Source organism: Ixodes scapularis, unplaced genomic scaffold, assembly GCF_016920785.2.
Source record: "Ixodes scapularis isolate PalLabHiFi unplaced genomic scaffold, ASM1692078v2 PGA_scaffold1__304_contigs__length_218370807, whole genome shotgun sequence".
Lineage (NCBI taxonomy): Eukaryota > Metazoa > Arthropoda > Arachnida > Ixodida > Ixodidae > Ixodes > Ixodes scapularis.
In genome coordinates this window covers 199,653,003-199,671,957 of record NW_024609846.1, presented here as the reverse complement: position 1 = coordinate 199,671,957, position 18,955 = coordinate 199,653,003, and the positions used below count along the sequence as shown (strand labels likewise).

The 18,955-nt window shown below is 44.6% G+C and overlaps 2 protein-coding genes and 1 long non-coding RNA gene across 3 annotated transcripts in view; 1 reads left to right on the top strand and 2 right to left on the bottom strand.

Annotated features, from left to right (window-relative positions):
* The window catches only part of LOC115318826 (eukaryotic translation initiation factor 4H), a 30,253-nt gene extending 28,383 nt beyond the window's left edge, over window positions 1-1,870 (bottom strand). The window contains exon 1 of the mRNA XM_029978535.4: window positions 1,424-1,870. Within this exon, the coding sequence (XP_029834395.2) occupies window positions 1,424-1,458 (35 nt within the window). The 5' untranslated portion in view covers window positions 1,459-1,870. The remainder of the gene's footprint in view (window positions 1-1,423) is intronic.
* A 782-nt stretch (window positions 1,871-2,652) lies between these two features.
* Window positions 2,653-10,253, top strand: LOC120851034. The gene is made up of 3 exons (XR_005718236.3): window positions 2,653-2,934; window positions 2,988-3,162; window positions 10,201-10,253. It is a non-coding gene; the product is annotated as an uncharacterized LOC120851034 (long non-coding RNA).
* The window catches only part of LOC8034181 (phosphatidylinositol N-acetylglucosaminyltransferase subunit A), a 33,516-nt gene continuing 22,538 nt past the window's right edge, over window positions 7,978-18,955 (bottom strand). The window contains exons 10-12 of the mRNA XM_029978536.3: window positions 14,766-14,949; window positions 12,779-12,878; window positions 7,978-9,300 (exon numbers count right to left, since the gene is read on the bottom strand). Of these exons, the coding sequence (XP_029834396.2) occupies window positions 9,202-9,300; window positions 12,779-12,878; window positions 14,766-14,949 (383 nt within the window). The 3' untranslated portion in view covers window positions 7,978-9,201. The remainder of the gene's footprint in view (window positions 9,301-12,778; window positions 12,879-14,765; window positions 14,950-18,955) is intronic.

Here is an 18,955-nt window from a genome sequence, read left to right as displayed (position 1 = left end):
GATTTAGACATGTAGCATAAAAAGCACACACAAATGCGTCCACACTTCATAATTGTACACCTGCAGTCTGTCCTTCGTGTTTCTTAGTCCAGTGAGCGTCTTTTGGCTATGACTTGACGTGTGGCTCGTCACCTTTGCTGCTGAGACATGAACAGTGAACTGGTGGGAGGTTGTTGATAAGTTATGAACTCCCAAAAACTTCAACGATGTGAAATTTGAAATGAGGAACCAAGTGAAGATATGCCCTGTAAGCACGAAAGAGAACAGGGTGCTACCAGTGTTGTGTCGTCAACTGAGCCGATCATCCCCAAGTCACTTCCAAAGTAAAAAGAGAAAAAACTCACAACTAACACCAACGTGCTCTAATGACAGCACATGTGCCACGTTGTGGTGCATTGCTCCATGACCATCACGTAATAGCACCGTGTATTGACACCAACGGAGGCCAACTTCCAAGCAAACGACAAATCCATTAGAAACGTGTTACTGCTTTCAAGTTAACGGCCAACTTAAAAGCGGGCACACTTTCACACATCACTTTCATGTCGAGATCACAATGGGCAAAACGCAACGGCATCTGGGGTCCTACATGACGTCGTTAACAATGCCCGTCAAAGCTTCTGCTGGTGGTGTTACGACGGTCGATTCGATAGTCTCTAATCATCGGCGGATACTGGCGGGTGCCCTACGTACCCACACCACTCGTTTGATCGCGCTTTGAACCCAGTCATCGACAAAACAACGTGACCGTGCGAACAACAGTCGTGGCGCATTCTAACTTTCCCTTTTATCGGAAGTAAAACGCTCAACGAGCCATCGCGGACCCCGGTCATTACGCACGCCACATCAAAGCCGATCTCCCCCGCCTCTTCCAACGCATGAGCACCACACGCTTCAAAGGAGCAGTCAACATGGGCACTAGACAAGCCAATTTGATCGACAGTAATGCTTGAGCTAAAACAATATCGTAAATGGTGAACCAAGTCACGTTTATGTTGTTTGATTCCGCGGCAAACACGACGGGGGCATTTTTTTTTTTTTTTCTTTCTTTTTTTTTCGGAGGCGGGTTAGACCGCTAAAGCCTCAATCACGTCACTACACCGTTTACGCGCAAGAACAACTCGTTACGTTACGAGCTCGAGTCAGGACGTGCGATTTAATTGCAAAGTGTCCTGTTTGCGGCAGTTTGCACGGCGATATTTGGCCGCGCAGGCCCGAAATGGTCATAAGCCAAACGTGTGCCCGAATGGGGCAGCATTTTGTGGGACCATGCTCGGCGCCGCATGCAGTCACGCCGAGAGGTGCCCGCATGTGAAAGTACTCGTCCCGAAAATCGGGTGTCCCTTGGATTCTCGTTCGCCGTGGGCGCAAATACGGCGAGGCCTCGCGAATGCGTCGCCGAAGTAAACGTAATTTCACTTACCTCGAACCGTAATCACTGTCATACCTGTCCGCCATGATATGATACAAAAGCAGTTGGGCAACTGGATCGTAAAGTCTGACTTGTGAGAGTACTACTGTGCTAGAAAAATTTCTTTCTTTACCGTTAAGATGAATAAATTAAGATAAAAGTTAAACACAATTTCTTGTAATTATGTGGTTGCACCACGTGTTCGCCGTTATTTCAAATGGCGACACGCATAGATGGCGACGGCTACGCATCAATAAAGGTTTTTATGAAAAATGACAATGGCTAGGTGGCGCAAGCTACCGCCCAATTCATTATTCAGTGCCTTAGAAATTGCTAAAAAAATGAAAATTTTGGAACCCTTCCTTCTTTTCTACTCTTCTGGATGGATGAATGGTAACGGCTACGCCCTTTGTAACGGGCGGCAGCTTGCGCTACCTTGCCTAACAATTCGTGATTTTTTTTTTTTTTTTTTTAGCACAATTTTTATTTAGCGGGAAATTTTGGCTAACTTTCCCCCTAAATTTAGCGTGGAAGTTTCTTTCCTAAATTTAACGGGGAATGTTTTTAGATAAAAAAATTGAACTTTTTTTCTAAATTAAGCGGGGAATTTTTTCCGCTAAATTTAGCAAGGCAATTTTTCTGCTAAACTTAACGGGGAAATATTTCCGCTAAATTTAGCGGGAAAATATTTCTTCCAAATTTAGTGGAAAAATTTTTCAGCTAGATTTAGCGGGAAATTTTTCTGCTAAATTTAGCGGGAAAATGTGGGACAGCTTTTCTTGGCTTTTCTGCTGAATTTAGCAGGGAATTTTTTCCGCTAGATTTAGCGGGAAAATTTTCCTGCTAAATTTAGCAGGGAATTTTTTCCGCTAAATTTAGAAGGGAATTTTTCTGCTAAACTTAGCGGGTGAAATATTTCTGCTAAATCTAGCATACAAAATTTTCTGCCAAATTTAGCAGAGAAATTGTCCAGCTAAATTTAGCAGAAAAATTTGTCCGCTAAACTTAGCGGGGAAATTGTTCTAAATTTAGTGGGAAAAGTTCCCTACCAAATTTAGCAGGGAAATATTCCCGCTAAATTCAGGGGCCGTGCAACGTCATAAGGGTGACATCACACATGACGTCACTCATGATGTACCATGTGACATCACGAGTGACGTCATCATGGGAACGTCCCATAATGCAACGCATGGTTACGCTGCCGCCGACGCCGACGCCGCTCCAGCCGGGAGTGGGCGCCCAAGAGCTGCGCTCTAAAAACAATGTCGTGTCACACACACACTTACTTCACATCCGATGGGGGGAAGGGCGAGAGGGAGGGCTTGTCCTCACTACAGTGTGACACCTGCCCTGTGTGTTCCGACTGTTTTTCAAAGCCCAGCCGGCCCAGCTGACTGAACACCCGCAAACGCTTTTCCCATTTTGTGAGGTGGCGCTTCGCTTCCTCTCCCCCTCCCGCTTCCTGCCGTTGAGGCGGCTGCACTGGCTGGTCAAGTATATCCAACCAAGTTCTCGGTGTTTTAGTAAGTCCCAAAACTTCATCAAGGTCTATTCCCAACGTATCGCTGGGTTGCAGGTGCACCATCTGTAGAAGATGTGCTCTAAATCCTCGTCCTCAAGGCCACACAGTCTACATGTCGCATCTTCGCCGAAGAGCTCCAGTCTCCTCTTCTGTGTCAGCAGGGCGCCGGTCCGAGCCTGGAAGAAGAGGGCACTTGCTCCGTCTCTTCGGTACTGGTGGTAGGGAGCCGGTGCGTTCTTGTGCTGTCAATATCTGGCGAGCGACTGCTTCTTACTCGTAGCCTCTTGCCAGAGATACATATACCTTTTGCCATGATCCCCGATCTGGCCGCGCTGGCCCATGTTTCTCAGTATGGTGCCACTGTGTGTCTGCACTAGATTTTGAACGGAGGGATCGGCGGCCGAGTGGTCTAGCGCACACCAGCTCGGAGCATGTGGAGCGAAAGCTCGCGCTGCAGAACCCAGAATCCTGGGTTCGATCCCCACCCCTGCCCGTTTCGAACTGGATGAGCATCGTACCGGCGTGCAGTCGTGTATCACTACTGTGTGGTGCACCTTAAAGACCCCAAGCTAACGGTTGTACTGCACTGGCTAAATTGCTCATCTACAGCTGGGAGCACTGACCAACAACTAAGCTTCTTTGTTGTAACGCGAATACACTTCCACACAAGAGACACCAATCGAAAGTTAAAGATGATGAAAAAGTGGCAGTAGCAAACAAGAAAGCTCAGGTCCTGTGATCGCCAACTACAGGTATTTTCGCCTTGGTGCTTTGCATTCTGGTGCGATTTTTTCATGGAAAAAGACATAAATGTTGCAGAGTATTCATCTATAATTTTAGCCTTGACGAAGATTTGTTGTGGCAACAAATAAGAGGGAAAAAACATATTTTGTTCATTGTCCTGTGACAAATATGTGGGAGCATTTATCGAGAACTGGATGCAGCGCTGACAGCGCATGCAGCTTGTGGATGCTGGTCATAGACGAATATGAGACATCAACTATGACATAAATCCCATTTTACTTAAATATTACATGAGCAGAAAATCACACATGGAAGCTCGACCTAAAGCCAAGCACCTACGCTCCTATCCATCGCATTGTACTGTCCAAAAATTGAAGAAATCGTAAGCAAGCATATTTACAATCATGTGGCTGCAGAAGAATCTACTTGCCCATGGGCCACCGACGACAGTGTGCAAGGGCTGCAAACATGCCACCGACCGCCTGATTTCACAATGAAAAGCCAGCGTCCCAAGCTTGCTCAGAGCTTGGCAAACTGGGCGAGCTTAGGAGGGCTGCGACGACAGCGCCAACACGCTCGCGCGAACGGAGGGGGCCGGCTTTCTGAAGTGTGGCTAATGCGAAGCTTGTCAACCAAAGGTCACTGCAGTGCATCCACCGGACGGCCATCTTGCATGCAGCGAAGTCTTTTTTTGAGAGCATTGCAGGGGCTAGCCGCAGTGTGCTGAAGACACGTTTTCTACTAGTTTGTTGTCATATGTTGAAGAAGTTTCTTAAATCCACGTGAACACGGTGAGATTTGCCTTTGAGGACACATGGCAATTTTTACCAAAGCGCAGCAGTGCAGGAAAAAGGCACAACTCGTTGAAAGCAAGTTTCGCCGGTCTCGTGGCGTGACCAAAGCTTCCTTAGCACGCCGAAGTGCTGAGTCTCTGCAGCTTCGCACGCTTGGATACTGATCAAGAATCGACGCCGTGTGGAATTGTTTTGTGGGTGCACTGTGCGTGAAGCCACATGTGCCTCTGGAGCAGCGCATTACTTTACTCCGACGACTGCATTTGTAACTTGCAGCACCCGCAGTCCAGAAACGAGCTTGATCCAGTGTCCAGTGGCGACGGGAGAGGGGGGAGGGGGTGGGGGCAGATGTGGCACATTTTTAAAATTTTGCTTACTACACTTTTCACGTCAAAAAACGTATTAAAAAGTCCGGCTTCTTGCTAAGCATAAGTAATTTGCCCCTTCATGTTGATAATTTAGATATATGTAGGTCAAATTTGGGGGTTTTACGTGCCAAACCAACGACGGGCATCTGGCACGCCCCAGCGGAGGACCGAGGATTAATTTGGACCACCTGGGGATCTTTTGACGTGCAACCGAAAGCTCAGTTACACGGCGCCTCCTCCGCAAAGATATATGTAGGTGCAATTTAGATTACATGTATGTTACCTTATCAAGATTACACATTTCAAACACCAAAAGCATCGCTTTTTCCCCTGAGAACCAAATCTCGTGAGAACTACTTCACACCACATATGAACAATTCGCAAAACTTGCTCTTTTCTTGAGATGAAAACGGGTATAGACAATTCTGGCATCAATTCAGTAGAACAAAAATCTTTATTGCACCCCCCCCCCCCCTTACTACCAAAGACTTCCAATGCCCTTGGCTCCATTGTTCAAAAGTTGCAATGTGATTTGAACCCTTAAGAAATTGTGATTGGTCAACAGATTGCACACAACCATATGGGCCCCGTCTAAAAGATTTTCGATCTCGCCGTCTTGTGCTTTCACCTTCGAAAACCTTCCTTGCTCCACAGCATTGCTCTAATTGTGCTGCCATGTGATCCACTAGGGTAGATTTGGAACATAGACATGGTTAATAGGGCATAAGAGCAACCGCATATTTTTTTTCCCCCTTTATTGACAGAAACTTAACGGAAGAGCTGGACGATCCAGAACTCCGTGGCCAATATTTGATGCACAAAGACATCTACGCGCGACACACCTTCAAAACTTTGCCGTGGCGTTGATTCTTGATCGGTGTCCACGCGTGCGAAGGCAGGGGTGCAGCACTTTGGAGTGACAAGGAAGCTTTGATCACGCCACGAGGCCGGCAAAACTTACTTTAGACGAGTTGTGCCTTTTTGTTGCGGAGCTAAGCTAGGTATTGATAGATGGCATCGGGAGCAGCGTCTGAAGGTGTAGTTGAACGGCGAAAGAAAGCAGACGACACGCAGACAAGATCCATCGGCAGCAAGAGCACCGTCATTATGCAGCCGTGTCTTTTTTTTCTTTTCACGTAAAGTTTTGCTCTTACTGTTTGCATTTTTTAAACCAAAGATACATTACAAAAAGATTATGATCATTTCAATAGAACACAGTGTCGCGAGCAGACTCGATAAGGAAGTAGCAGCAACTATCAATACGTGCGCCAAACCTGCCCCGCCACTCCACTTAGTCGTCTGCGTCGCCGTCCGCTATTGACCCTGGCAAGTTGTTTTGGCTTTATTTTTTACACAAAGGAAGCTATGCTTTGTAATTTTACAAGGTAAAACCAACCTGTGAAATACACCTTTGAATAAAAGTTTAAATTGTGACGAGCAGGCACCAGACGACCATCTTGACACAGAAAACATCTACCTTTTGAAGCGCTGCAGAAGCTGGGTGGCAGCGTGTTGAAGACACGTTTCCTGCTCGTTCGTCGTCCGTCGAAGAAGTTCGTTAAAACTTTGTGTAAAAATTAAAAATCGCCTTTGAGAAAATGTGAAAATTTTTACGAAAGCACAGCACCACAGGAAAAAGGTGCAACTTGTCAAACGGAAGTCTCGCTGGCCTTGCAGCGTGATCAAAGCTTCCTTGGCACGCCGAACTGCTGCGTCTATGTGCCTTTGCACGCTTAGACACTTATCAAGAATTGATGCCGTGGTGAAGCTGAGAAGGTGTGTCGTGCGTAGATGTCTCCTGGATCGGCCAATTGTTCCAGCGTTCTGAATCACCTAGCAGTTTTGGTGAGTTGCAATCAATAAAGGAAAAAAAAATTAGTGGTTGCAATTATGCCCACGGGTATGTTCCAAATCTACTCAAATAGATCACATGACAGCACAAATAAGCAATGCTGTGGAGCAAGGCAGACTTTCGAATGCAAAAGTATGAAACAGTGAGATCAATATTTTTTTGAAGCACGGCCCACATGGTCACGTGCAATCTGTCGCCACCGCCATACCCTCCAACCCCTCTTCGGTCGCCACTCGATCAAGCTCATTTCTGGACCGCAAGTGCTGCAAGTTACAAATACAGTCGTCAGAGTAATAAAATGCAGCTCCAGAGGCACATATGCCTTCACGCACATTGCACTCGCGAAACAAATCCACATGGCATCGATTCTTGATTGGTAACCAAGCACACGAAGGCACAGAGATGCAGCACTTCGGTATGCCAAGGAAGCTTTGATCACGCAGTGAGAGCGGCGAGACTTCCGTTTGACGAGTTGCGCTTTTTCTTCTGTAGTGCTGCGCCTTCGTAAAAACTTTCACATGTTCTCAAAGGCAATTCTCCTCGTTTAGACAAGGTTTTAAAAATCTTCTCCGGCAAATGATGACGAATGAGCAGAAAACATGTCTTCAGCACGCTGCGGCCGGCCTCCGCAACGCTCCAAAAGGTCAATTTCTGTGTCGCTAAATGGTCGTTCAGTGACCGCATTCGTGGATCGGGGAAGTGCAATCCAGCAATTGTCATAGAGATCAGAGGTTCTGCCTATGTCATGCCAACTGTAACGTATTCAATAACAGTGAATTGTCATGGAAATCTCCGATGTTGCACAACTGCAAGTCATCTGAGCTCATTAACATATATATGTTGCATAATCTACTATCGTAAAATCCCGAGAGATAACCCACCTAACATCAAGAGCAAATCAGGTGAAAATATGGAGTGGCCTAACTTTCGGTGTACAATGAAGAAAATTTTAAGACATTACGATTTTTAGGTCATGTTCCTTTCAAGCTTGTTATGGTGGCGAGGGGCAACAAAGCAAAGAGGACTATACTTCCCAGCTAGCAACGTTTGCTTATATTCCGCCATAGCTAACTAGCCGCATTTACACCGAGGTCATCATTGACCCCAATACTACTATTACTAGGAGTCGGGTATCTTTCTGTGTTTAAAAAAAAATAGCAAATCAAGCCAAAAATAGGGGTGGGCTATCTTTCGGGGGTGGGGCATCTCTCGGACTATTACGGTAGTCTCTTCAATTTGATGTGTGGATTCTTCAATTTGACTGCATAATTTAAAACAGACCAATATTAATGGATTTATGCTTTATTTTTGTTGGCACATGCTTCTCTCACGAACATCAGATTTGCGCCAGATTCTATCACAAACATAGAAAAAAGATGAAACAGCAGCTGCACAGGCTAAAAGAAATCAATGTTTTGTCTCAATGTGAATGCTGTCTCTTTATGCAAAAAAATAATTTTTTATATACGAAAAATAAAGTCCTGGGGTAGACTGGAAAACATGTGCGACAAAAAATGGTTCCATGTCAAGCTCCACTAAGTCATCTTGATGTCCACTATCTATATGTACAGTAATGGACCTTTCCCTAAATTACCCAAGCATCAAAAAACACTGGGAATGTAGGTACACTCGCTGCGCATGCTCGCCTTCCTTAAAAAAAGATTCGAAGTAAATAACCAAAATAAAACGTTTGTGGAATGCACGTGCGAAGTGCCATTTGTTTTTGATTTTTGCTAGCACGCGCAGCTCGTGTACCCACGTTCCCGGTATCCTCTTTGATGCTAAAGTAATTTGCCAAAAGGTCTCTTGAGACTTCTTTAAAGGGGACGTGCAACAATTTATGGACTTGAATGAAATAACTGCAGGAGTTGTTCCCTGTCACGTCTGGAGTAAAGAACTGAGAAAACCAATTTTGCCAGCCTGTTTCAGAGTGCCTCCCACTCACATGGTGACCTTGAAGGTTGATCTGAGCAATGTGGGAAGGGGCCAAGCACTTGCCCCGTTGTAAGGCAGTTGGACTGACGTACAAGCGCGACGGGGTGAGACTAGGGAGAGGAATGACTTCCTTCACCTCGGGCAGATAGCACCACTAAAACTGAATATAGTACAATTTTGTCCACAATTATTTATCAAAGATAGCCTTAGATTGAGCACAAAATGGCCACATCCAGCCAACTTCTCACGACACACCCAGGTTGGCGTCGTGCCTTAGTTTCTGTGGTCCTCACACGCGGCTGCAAATCTCAAAATATTCTCATTCTTTGGTTTGCTCAAAATTGTGATATTTCGAAAGAATCAGGCAGTTTCTACACTCCTTTTGATATGATGAACAGTGTAAAAATCAAGAACAGCAAATAATTTTTTAGTTAAAATTGCTGCATTGCTGCTTTAAATTAAACAAATGTCTGACCCGTATGTTTCTCTTTTTATACCTGTTCCTGCTCCCACTACACATTTGATACTTCTAAAAAAAAAAAATTAAAAAAACATTGCTTAAAGTTTTGGGCCAGTCAGGATGCCCCAACCTCGTGAATTTTCTTTTTGTTGACGTTGGTCATCAATTCTTCCTTGGGGAGTGGTGCCGGGAAATCCACAGCCTCGTCTATCAGCTGGAAAGAAGAAACGACAAGTTGTACAACAAAAATTTAGCAGCAAGTGTAGACGCCGCAGTAGGTGTACACACACTACAGAGCAATAAGCAGTGTCGAACCAAACCAAAACCGAAAACCACATAAAAACTGAAACTGCTATAGGAACTTGATACTATCAAACCCAAACTGGGACAAAACCACAATATCATGTGGCAGTTACTGGTTTATTAGAAAACGGTTCGGTATACCGAAATGTGAGCCGTACCTGTCTTGCGGGTAATGGCAAAAGGTGAATTTTAACATTCGTGGCAGTAGCGTCAGTGGTACAGCATTGCCTGAATAAACGGCAGCAAGCTGGAGACAGCTCAATAATTATGGAACACATTTCACATCTATGTACAGTACGACTCGGCATCGGCGAGTCAGCGCACACTTCTAGCTAACTACACCAAGATGTTAAAGAGCTGTCCTTCGTACGTTTGTTTTGTTGTTGGTAAACAATACTTGTCAAGAAAAAACATTATAAAAAAAACTGACGGGTTGTCAGCGTGTGTTTCTCCTGCAGTGGGAAAAACTGAAGGCGCCACCAAGGAGGCTGGAAAGGGAAAGTAAATCCACGAGTAGAGCAGCACAGTGGTCCCGGGCGTCGGGTCACTGATCACCCAGTGCTCTAGGCTCTGCTTGAGGAGAACTTTGTTTTTTCGAGTTTTTCATGTGCAGAATGCAGCTTGTTGCTCATTTTACTTTTAATGCGTAGCATATTTAGGGCCAGCCCTAGCCCTTTCATGTCGCATGTCGGCCTTTCGTGTCGCGGGCGACGGCACACGGGCAACTGGCGACTGCTATTAGAGGGGAACACAGTTTGCATTTGGCGGCAGTGAAGAACAGTACCCATACTATGAAAGCTCTTGCTTGCAGGTTTTGTGACGACGGCAGGTGCAGCAGGGTGAAGAGAGATGAGCTAGGGATACAAAACGAGAGTGCCGGGCCCAGCAGACACGGGAAGCCAGTTGCCATTACAAAGCAGCCGGGCAGTTCAAGCGCCACTTCACGCGTAATCCGTTCATTGCTCCGTCTAATGTGTGCAACAGACTGGTTTCAGGTGGACGTAAGCATAGGTCTTCATTTATAACTGCCAAAGGAAAGAAAAAAAATGGAAATCATTTGGGGCACTGTAGTAATAGAGGTAAATCTTAGTACCTGCTCTGATTGGCTTGAGGGGGCTATAGCCAATCAGAGCGGGTATTATGTCACAACTCTACACAGGAGGAGTGCATTCAGACGTTGTCGCATTGCCTTGATCTGACGTTCTGATTGGCCCACTGGGGTAGCAGTCTTCACCGTTTGCCAAGTTGCGCGGTCACATGGAATCTAGATGCTGTCAGTTGGCAAACTTTTACAGTTACTACTTGCAGGATCTTTTCCTCCAAGGTTCGTTGCCAATTGATGAAGGGACCACTTTTTGCGCACGCTGAGCATCCACCATGAACACACGCACAAAAAGGTGGTGCTTATATCAGCTGCAGTGATGGAAGCGGCATCTGACTTTTTGTAGTAAGTCTAGTAGGAGGAAAAACGTTGGTTTGGAGCAGCCATCGATTCTTTTGGAGCAGATACTTACATATGTTACCGCATCACTCGAAAAATAAACGACGATTGCATCGCCAAATGAGTCAGTGACAACCTCATTCATCCGATAGCGGTTCACGCGAACGAATGCATTGGATGCGCGCCTGACTTTGCAGGAACCAAGACAAAGGGAGGACATTGCAATCGCTACGGACGCGAGATCATCGAGTCCTTCCTCATCCAGAACGCAGAAAACAATGTTTTATCGGCCTCAGTAACCTTATCAAGATGGGAAATAAAATTCATCAGGCCTGAACTTGAAAAATTTCGCATCTCTCCGTAATAATCACACCATCACGGTAGTTCTGCCCCTTTCAATCTCCCAGTTTTCATTTTCCTTCCCCCTTATCACCTTGTCCACCCCCCAGTTTGCCTTTCCCCTTATCACCCTATGTTAGTTGGGGTTTCGTTCAGGGTGCAATGTTCCTGCCCAAAATAAACGTATTTGCTAAATGAAAGAATGCGAAGTGCAATTGCACAACAATGGTTGTGCAATCGCACTTCGAAAGGCCTTTTCTTTGTTTACCTTTTTCTTTTGCCATTATTTCTTTGCCCGTTTTTTTTTTTTTTTGCTTTACTTTTCTTGCTGCCTGAATTTAGTGAACTTTCTTTTTTGTTGCTTGTTATACTTTTTCTAAGGATCAAGAGATTTCTTTTATGCATCTCACTTTTTCCTTCATTTCTTTTTTATTATTTTTGTGTTTTGTCGTTTAACCTGTGTGGAGGTTTCGGCCAGGCATCCGTGTAAGTATGACGGTGTTTGCAGTCTCCGCCAACTACGCTCTACAGTATTTAGCGGCTCTTGGGTGCTCTATTTGGTAAGCTCCCGTTTGTAGCGACCTTCCGTATTAGCAGAGACGCCAGGAAATTTCAACTCGAGCTTAATCTAACATATCTTTGTATATCAAATTATTGATATATTGAACTATTTTTTTATCCCCTTTGAATTCAATATATCTGGGATCGACTGTACCTTGAGTATCTTATTCAAAAATAGGTGTGCATTTTTTTTCTTTCTTGTACAGCTCTTTAAAATTACACCTACAATCAGGGCCAAAAAAGGTCCACCTGTAAAAGTATTTTCATTGCATTACACAATCCCCGTGAAAGTTGCTTTTCCTAGCACACCAATGTGAAGTGGTGAAGCTTGACGCAAGCGCACCTTTGCGAGGTGTTGAAGGTTGATGTGAGCGGGGGTAGTGCTACGGCGTGGAGTCATGTGGCTGAGATTATAATCAAGCAATCTCATCAAAACTATGAGACCCTGGTTCTGTCATAGCACAACAGCCATCATACAAACGTTTTACACATTTTTCTTGCGACTTTTAGCTCCGTGACATGACCAACATCACAGCATAATAGTCTGGAAGTTTGGACGATGACGTGGCCAGCGCAGTCGACGAGCGTATTAAGTAGACAAGCCGTAACATATATGCGTTTGCACCATTTTCCTTCTCTTTTAGTTCCTTCAATATTATCGTCGACCAATATTAAAATTTTTATTTGCATCGTTTAAGCTAATTTTGGAGCAGGTGTAATGCAATTTTTAGCAAAAATGTCATTGTGGTGCTATGTGCAACAGACTTGCGTTCATGGCGCAATTTGGCGCAGCACTTACATCACTACAACTGGCGACGAATACTGGGAAGGAAGGGTAGCCCCGTGTCTTGTAGAATGAAATGAGAAGGCCTCCTAACATCGATACTTGGTCAAGCCTTTGTACGTTGTTGAAAATGTCTCTACCGGATGGATATATGTTACGATCCGGGACTTGACGTCGGGTCATCTCCAGAGAAACGATAGAGATACAAAACGGGCTAGGACATTGGGGCATTTTGGCAAATAGAGAAGTAATAAAGCCACTTACTGAGTTAGGCTTGAGGTAGGACAGCACATAATTCATGGCATGAAGAATCAGCATGATAACCATGACGAACCTTCCGAACAGGAAGCCGCAGTGAACCGCCCTGTGCAAAGAGCCAGATCATCAGAAACACTGCTCAACATTGTCTGCTCCAGTGGAACCTTTCTGCTGCCTCCAAAGTGGCACGATACTAGAACACAAGGCACGACGCAGGTCACAGAGTGAAGAGACGGATTTGGTAGCCCCAACACGCCCATGAGCAGATTAGCACAATCCAGACCCTAGGCGATTCTGGATGATGATATGCACTGCACAGAAGGTCGGGCAAAAAAGGGTTTACTTAGTTCCGCGTGTCTTCGGGCGAAGCTAAACATCTCTGCGTCCAGCAGTCGACCAAACTGGTTTTAAGTAAACTCTGAAATATTTTAAACTTTGAATAACTTGTAAATATTGTTTGCTTTTCGATTTGAAGTGCATCACAACTTATTTGTTCAAAGTATTTTAGCTTTCTGAAATATACTCGAAAATTATTAATAATATTTTCCCCGATTTCTTGGGTCAAGCTTGGCAGCAAGGCTTTGCGGCGAAGCTTGGCTGCTTTGCATTGGCGTGGTAGGAGAAACGGCGGACGAGTCGGAGCAGTCAAGTTAGCTCCGATGGCCTGGGAAATTTTGCTTTCTGTTGCTGGTCAGCCTTCTCGGGTTGGGATTCTGAAGAACAGAGTCGTCCGAGAAAAGGAAATATCACACTATATTCAAATAAATAAGGCAGATAGTTATTGCTTTGCTTGCCATGTTGGAATATGTTTGACCTGACTCGTCTCATCTTTCCCCCTCGAATTAAAGGGATACTGACCCGAAATTCGGAGCTTACAAAACAAGGTTGGAGCGATAGGCAGGACAATGCAAAACCGCAAAACTTCACTCTTACAGCAACATCTCTAGCGGATCACCGTATTTCTGGAAAAGCAGTGCGCGATTGAACAAGGCCACCGAGACATGCAATGTCACGATTCTCATTCCCTCTCCTCTTCGCTTCGTCCCATCGAGCTGCTGAACCAAAGCGAGGAGGAGAGAAGCGAGGCCGCTTCCCCCCTCTCTCAACTGTTCCAGGAGGATCCTGACGTCACATTCCTCGCCTGATGGCGCCCCTCCAAAATTATGGTCATTCGTTTGAGATATTGATGTACGAGTGACGTTTTGGAGTTTGTAGGGTCCAGTTCAACGCTCGTGCAAACTTATTTGGGGAATTTAGCATCTTTGTAGGTATGTGAGATTGTGTTATAGAATTGTCCCCTTTTATGGTCCCCGATGAGGCAGGAAGGACTGTCCTGCCCCCAGCGTGAGCTTCCCCAATGCTTGGACATCTCCTTAAGCCGGAGAACAGCGGAAGGCATAGAGGGCGTGCTGGGCGTTCCAAAGACGCGCCCTGCCAATCTATCTCACTGATCATGTTAAAGAATTCCAGCCATCATTTCTTAAAGTATCCACGCTCAAGTTGCATTAAAAGTAATCGATTCATATTAAAAATATTCAAATTCGATTGGCAGTCAAACCTTAATACCGCAATATCCCGAGAGATGCTCCTCCCCCGAAAGATAACCCGCCCCCTATTTTTGGCACATTTTGCTGTTGTTTCAGAAAGACCGAAAAGGAGCTCACTTCTAGTAGTTGCAGGGCCCTGGCCAATGGTCGAGACAGGTGAACACTGCTGACTGGGAAGGACAGTAGTCTTTGGTTCATCGTCCCTCCCCGCGATCATGAGCTTCGTGTGTAAAAAATAAAAATTAGCATTTTTTCAACTTTTTTTTATGGCACACCAAAAGTTAGGTTAGCCCTTCTTTTCACTCAATTTTTCTTTAGATTTTAGGTGGGCTGTCTCCCGGGATATTACGGTACTCACATTCAATTCACGGTCAAAGATCTGATACCTCTAGTTCTAAATGCTACTACTGAGGACTCGTCGTATGACACGACGGGTCTGCTCTCACCTGTCGAGCCTGCGATGAAGCTCCAATGGGGGCTCGTGGCAGATCGCGTCGTACACGCGCTCCGTGCGGAGAGCCACGTTCTCCCACTGGTACATTTTGGCGACACGGGCGTGCGCTTCGGCGGCCGGAACCACTTTTCCTTGCCGGTGGTTCTCAATGGCGTTCTCCAGGCCTTCCAGCAGTCCTGCGGCAAGCCCACGTTCTCTTTGTCTACGCTCGTGCACAAGCACGAATCTCGAACCTCGCAGAAGACTAAACGCCAAACTGGAGGCTTTCCCCCTCCCATGAGGGTCTACTCGAGGAAACATAGAATGCGAGTTTTGAGGCTAAATCAGTATCGTGGCGTATGTCGACTAAGTCAACTTTGGACGCACCCCGATTCGAGTCCTAAAAATTACTGCATTTTCTGGTCTACAAGTTGCACTGTGGTACGGGTTGCACACCAGTAAAAACGGCTGTCGACAAAGTTGCTAGAAGATAAGTTGCACTTTTGTATAAGTCGCGCCTCATTTTACGGTCGGCGAAACTGCTTTGATAAGCTCGCAAAGTCTATTGTGGTTGCTATACATGTGTGAGCTTCAGACTGTCTTCAGATCACTAGAAGAGCTGGCCATTGGAGGGTGCTCTGTTGTATGTTACTAGGGTGACCACCCGTTTTGCGACTCGCGGGACTGTCCCGCAATGAGCGCTCATGTCCCGCGTCCCGCAAGAAATACCCAAATCTTAAAAAGTCCCGCATTTTATAATGTCGCAACATCTACTACGCAAATTATGGCGCTTCCTAACAACGGGCCACGGGGAAGCGCAGAGGTTGCTGATAAACGTGTGAATCTCGATGGTAGGCCATTTTATATACAAGCACTGTGGAAAGCGACCATCATTCTTGCAGAAGACAGGCGCACATACGCCGTTGCGCCTCTCGCCTTGATGGCAAAACATTGCAAGTGAAAGTTGCTCGCCAAAAGTTGAAAAATAAACTATTGCAATTATTTGCAAATCATACTGTGTCGTGCAAAAGGGCTGTTGTGGAATGCTTTTTTTAGTCAAGACGGCCACACAAGGCAAAAAAGTCTACAACTCACAACGGTTGAAAAAGCAACAGCATTAGGTTCTAATTTTGTGTAGGAGCATGTTAGTATAAGAGTAAGTATTGACAGAAAACAATAAGCCGAAAAAAAATTTACTGTTTCTTATTTTGTTTTCATGCATTGGGGTGTGTTGCAGTCAATATTTATGTTATCAACTTAGACACCTTCAATACAATATTTACAAATACAATTAAACAAGGAATATATCACTGAGTGAAAATTATTTTAGCTTAATTGTTGCAAAACCATTAGCAGGTGTATGATACGCTTTTGGACAGCACAAGATCTCGGGGTGTGCGTGTTGGTGAATTACCTTTAATTCCACCTTTTATACCCCCCCCCCCCCCCCCCCTTTGGTCAGGATGTCCCGCATGTCGCCGGCAGGAAGGTGGTCACCCTATATGTTACTAGCCTACATATTGCATAGTTAATGTCCACACTTACATAAAAAAATGTGTATAACTCGCGCCGTTGTATGAAATGCACCGACAGAAATTAAAAAAAAAATAAGACTTATACGTTAGAAAATACGGTACTTTTTTCTCGCAAGATATTCTTTCATTTCTTTGATACAAGTGGGTCAAAATGAGTCCTGTACATGATATACATTTAATCTACATTCCACTCTTTCTGAACTTTCTTTGACCCACAAGGCCAAAAATGTTTTGCCACAAAGAAGATCTTGAACAATGGATGGTTGGAAGTGTGTAAAGTTTAATATTATTCTCGAGAAATCTGAGGGGGATGGCAGTAGTTCAGTCCGAAGGTGGTTGCACTAAAAAGTCAAAGTTTTCCTTTTTTTTTTTCACCAGGATTGCCTGTAACTTTTAGGCAGATGACCTGGCGAGTACCCTTTGTCTCTGCAGAAAATTTAACGAGGATGCCCCAAGGACATCTAAATGGAGGTGAAGAGATGCGCGGTAAATGTTTTCACAGGGTCTAGAAATTACTGAATGGCCCCCATCGCCTTCGTTTTTGGCCAGCCCGCTTTTAGAATGAGAGTAGAGATAAAACTGCAGGACTGCACTCGTAAGTGAAGTATATAACAATTATTAGCATCTGAATAGTTTATTGGAAGCCGTAAATCGATGACATAATTACAGATTCAAATGTCAACTATGTGCTGTCTGGGGCTATGGGCCTAGTCAGGTGACCCCCAGTGGCAACTTTTGCCTCAGCTCCAAAGCATTTTGTATTGCCTAAAGCTTTAAATACATAAAAAAAAAAAACACTCATTAAGTATTTTTTTACTAATTTTGTTTCCAAAGGCCTGTATGGCATGGCCTGGCAGGTAGCTGATAAAGCTCCTAATCACGTCTAGAAAAAGGTCTTTCCGAAAACGTCAGTCAGTTGATCAAACCGCCACATGCAGAATTGCATTTTATAAGGAATGCAGCGAACGCTAACTCCAGTCTCAGCCTTCCAGGCACATGACGTCGTATCTAGTGTCGCCACAATCCCCTTTTGTACTATTTTCTTTTTTGGCTCGCCGTTTTTGACGCTTTGCAACTGGTTAAGTCTTCTCAAAGTGTCTTGGAGTACTCTCTCCTACCTGTTCCATTTTATTTTTCCCTTTTTTTTTCTTCACACGTTGCGTTGAATGGACAGCGAAGCTTGCAATGCAGGCATATGGCATTAGTTTGGCAGCCAGCCAACTCTCTTCAAGCGTTGCACGCTTCACCTTCCAAGGCTAAATTAGAATTAGCTTCAGTGAGAATGCAATTCCAAATTAATACCGGAAATTATTCGCGGGACATCTGAACGTCCACGGGGCGACCTCGGGACTATGCGTGTCGTCTGGGTCAAGGAGAACATACAACGTGGTCAGTAAACCAGTATATGCACAACTATATAAAATGCTCAATTTTCCGTTTGGCGCTTATTCCTTGGTCTATTCGTGTTCAAGAAAGCATTATTCCATCAGACACACCAATCTCTTGTTGAAAAAGACAGGAAAAGGAGTTTTAAAACAAATTAAACGACTAGCAAAGAGCACCTGGTGGATGGCGCTAATGCCTCATTTGTAATGCCCGTCTAGGAACCCTGACAGCAGGGATGGGCAGTATTTCAAATACAAGTATTTGAAATACGTATTTCAAATACTTTGTGTACTTTGCATTTGTATATAATTACAAATTGGGTAATGTATTTGACGTGTGTATTTAAATACTAAAACATGGGTATTTCAAATACTACAATTATAATAAAATACATTTTGTGGGCGAAAATACATCCCTCAAATTTATTGTCACTGTCCAGAGCAGGAAGAAAGCTACGTTCTGCACCGAATGCGGTGTCTCTCAATCAAGCACAAGCGTTTAGTGACTGTGTGATTACGGTGCTAGTCCGGGGCAAGAATAGTTACGAAATCGACGTTCACAGGCAGACTGGCTAAATAAGTGCCTGTGAAAACTTGTGATGCTTTCCAGCCTGATTTCCATTAATATTTTTGCCTGGAACATTCTAAATGCGCGGGTCGTCCAGATTTTCGTCTGGTGCGAGTTGCAACAATAAAAAATTCTCTAGCTAGTGCTGCGCGTCTTGGTCGTCCTGGTTCTTTGTTGGTCTATACCAAAATGTAATCGACAAAAAAAGCTGCTTGAAGCTCTGTACTTTTTTCACCTATTACGTCCAAGCTGATTACATTTTTTTGTGATTATATTTCTATTACGTTACTAGAGCCTCGCACACCAACTCCCGAGTGTGCGATGCAAAATTAAAATGGGATGCCCAGAAACCCGTTGCAGGTGCCCTAAAGTCGCTGACGCAAATTTTGAGGAATGTATTTGGAAAAGTATTTGGAGGAGACCAAATACATTTGGTTGTGTTTGTATCTTGTACTTAAATGCTTTTTTGGAAATGTAATTAGATTTGTAATTAAATACATTTTTGACGATGTATTTTGTATTTTTATTTCGATACATATTTGCATGTATTTTGCTTATCCCTGCTTGACAGGTAGTGACGGTAAATGTCTCGCCTTCGGCCACCACGAGAAAAGAGGGGAAGTAAGAACTCCCCTCCCCCCAAGACTCTCTCTTGTGTGTCCCAGAAGTTGCTATTGTCCCTCTACAAGATTATAGAAGATTAACCCGCCACTCA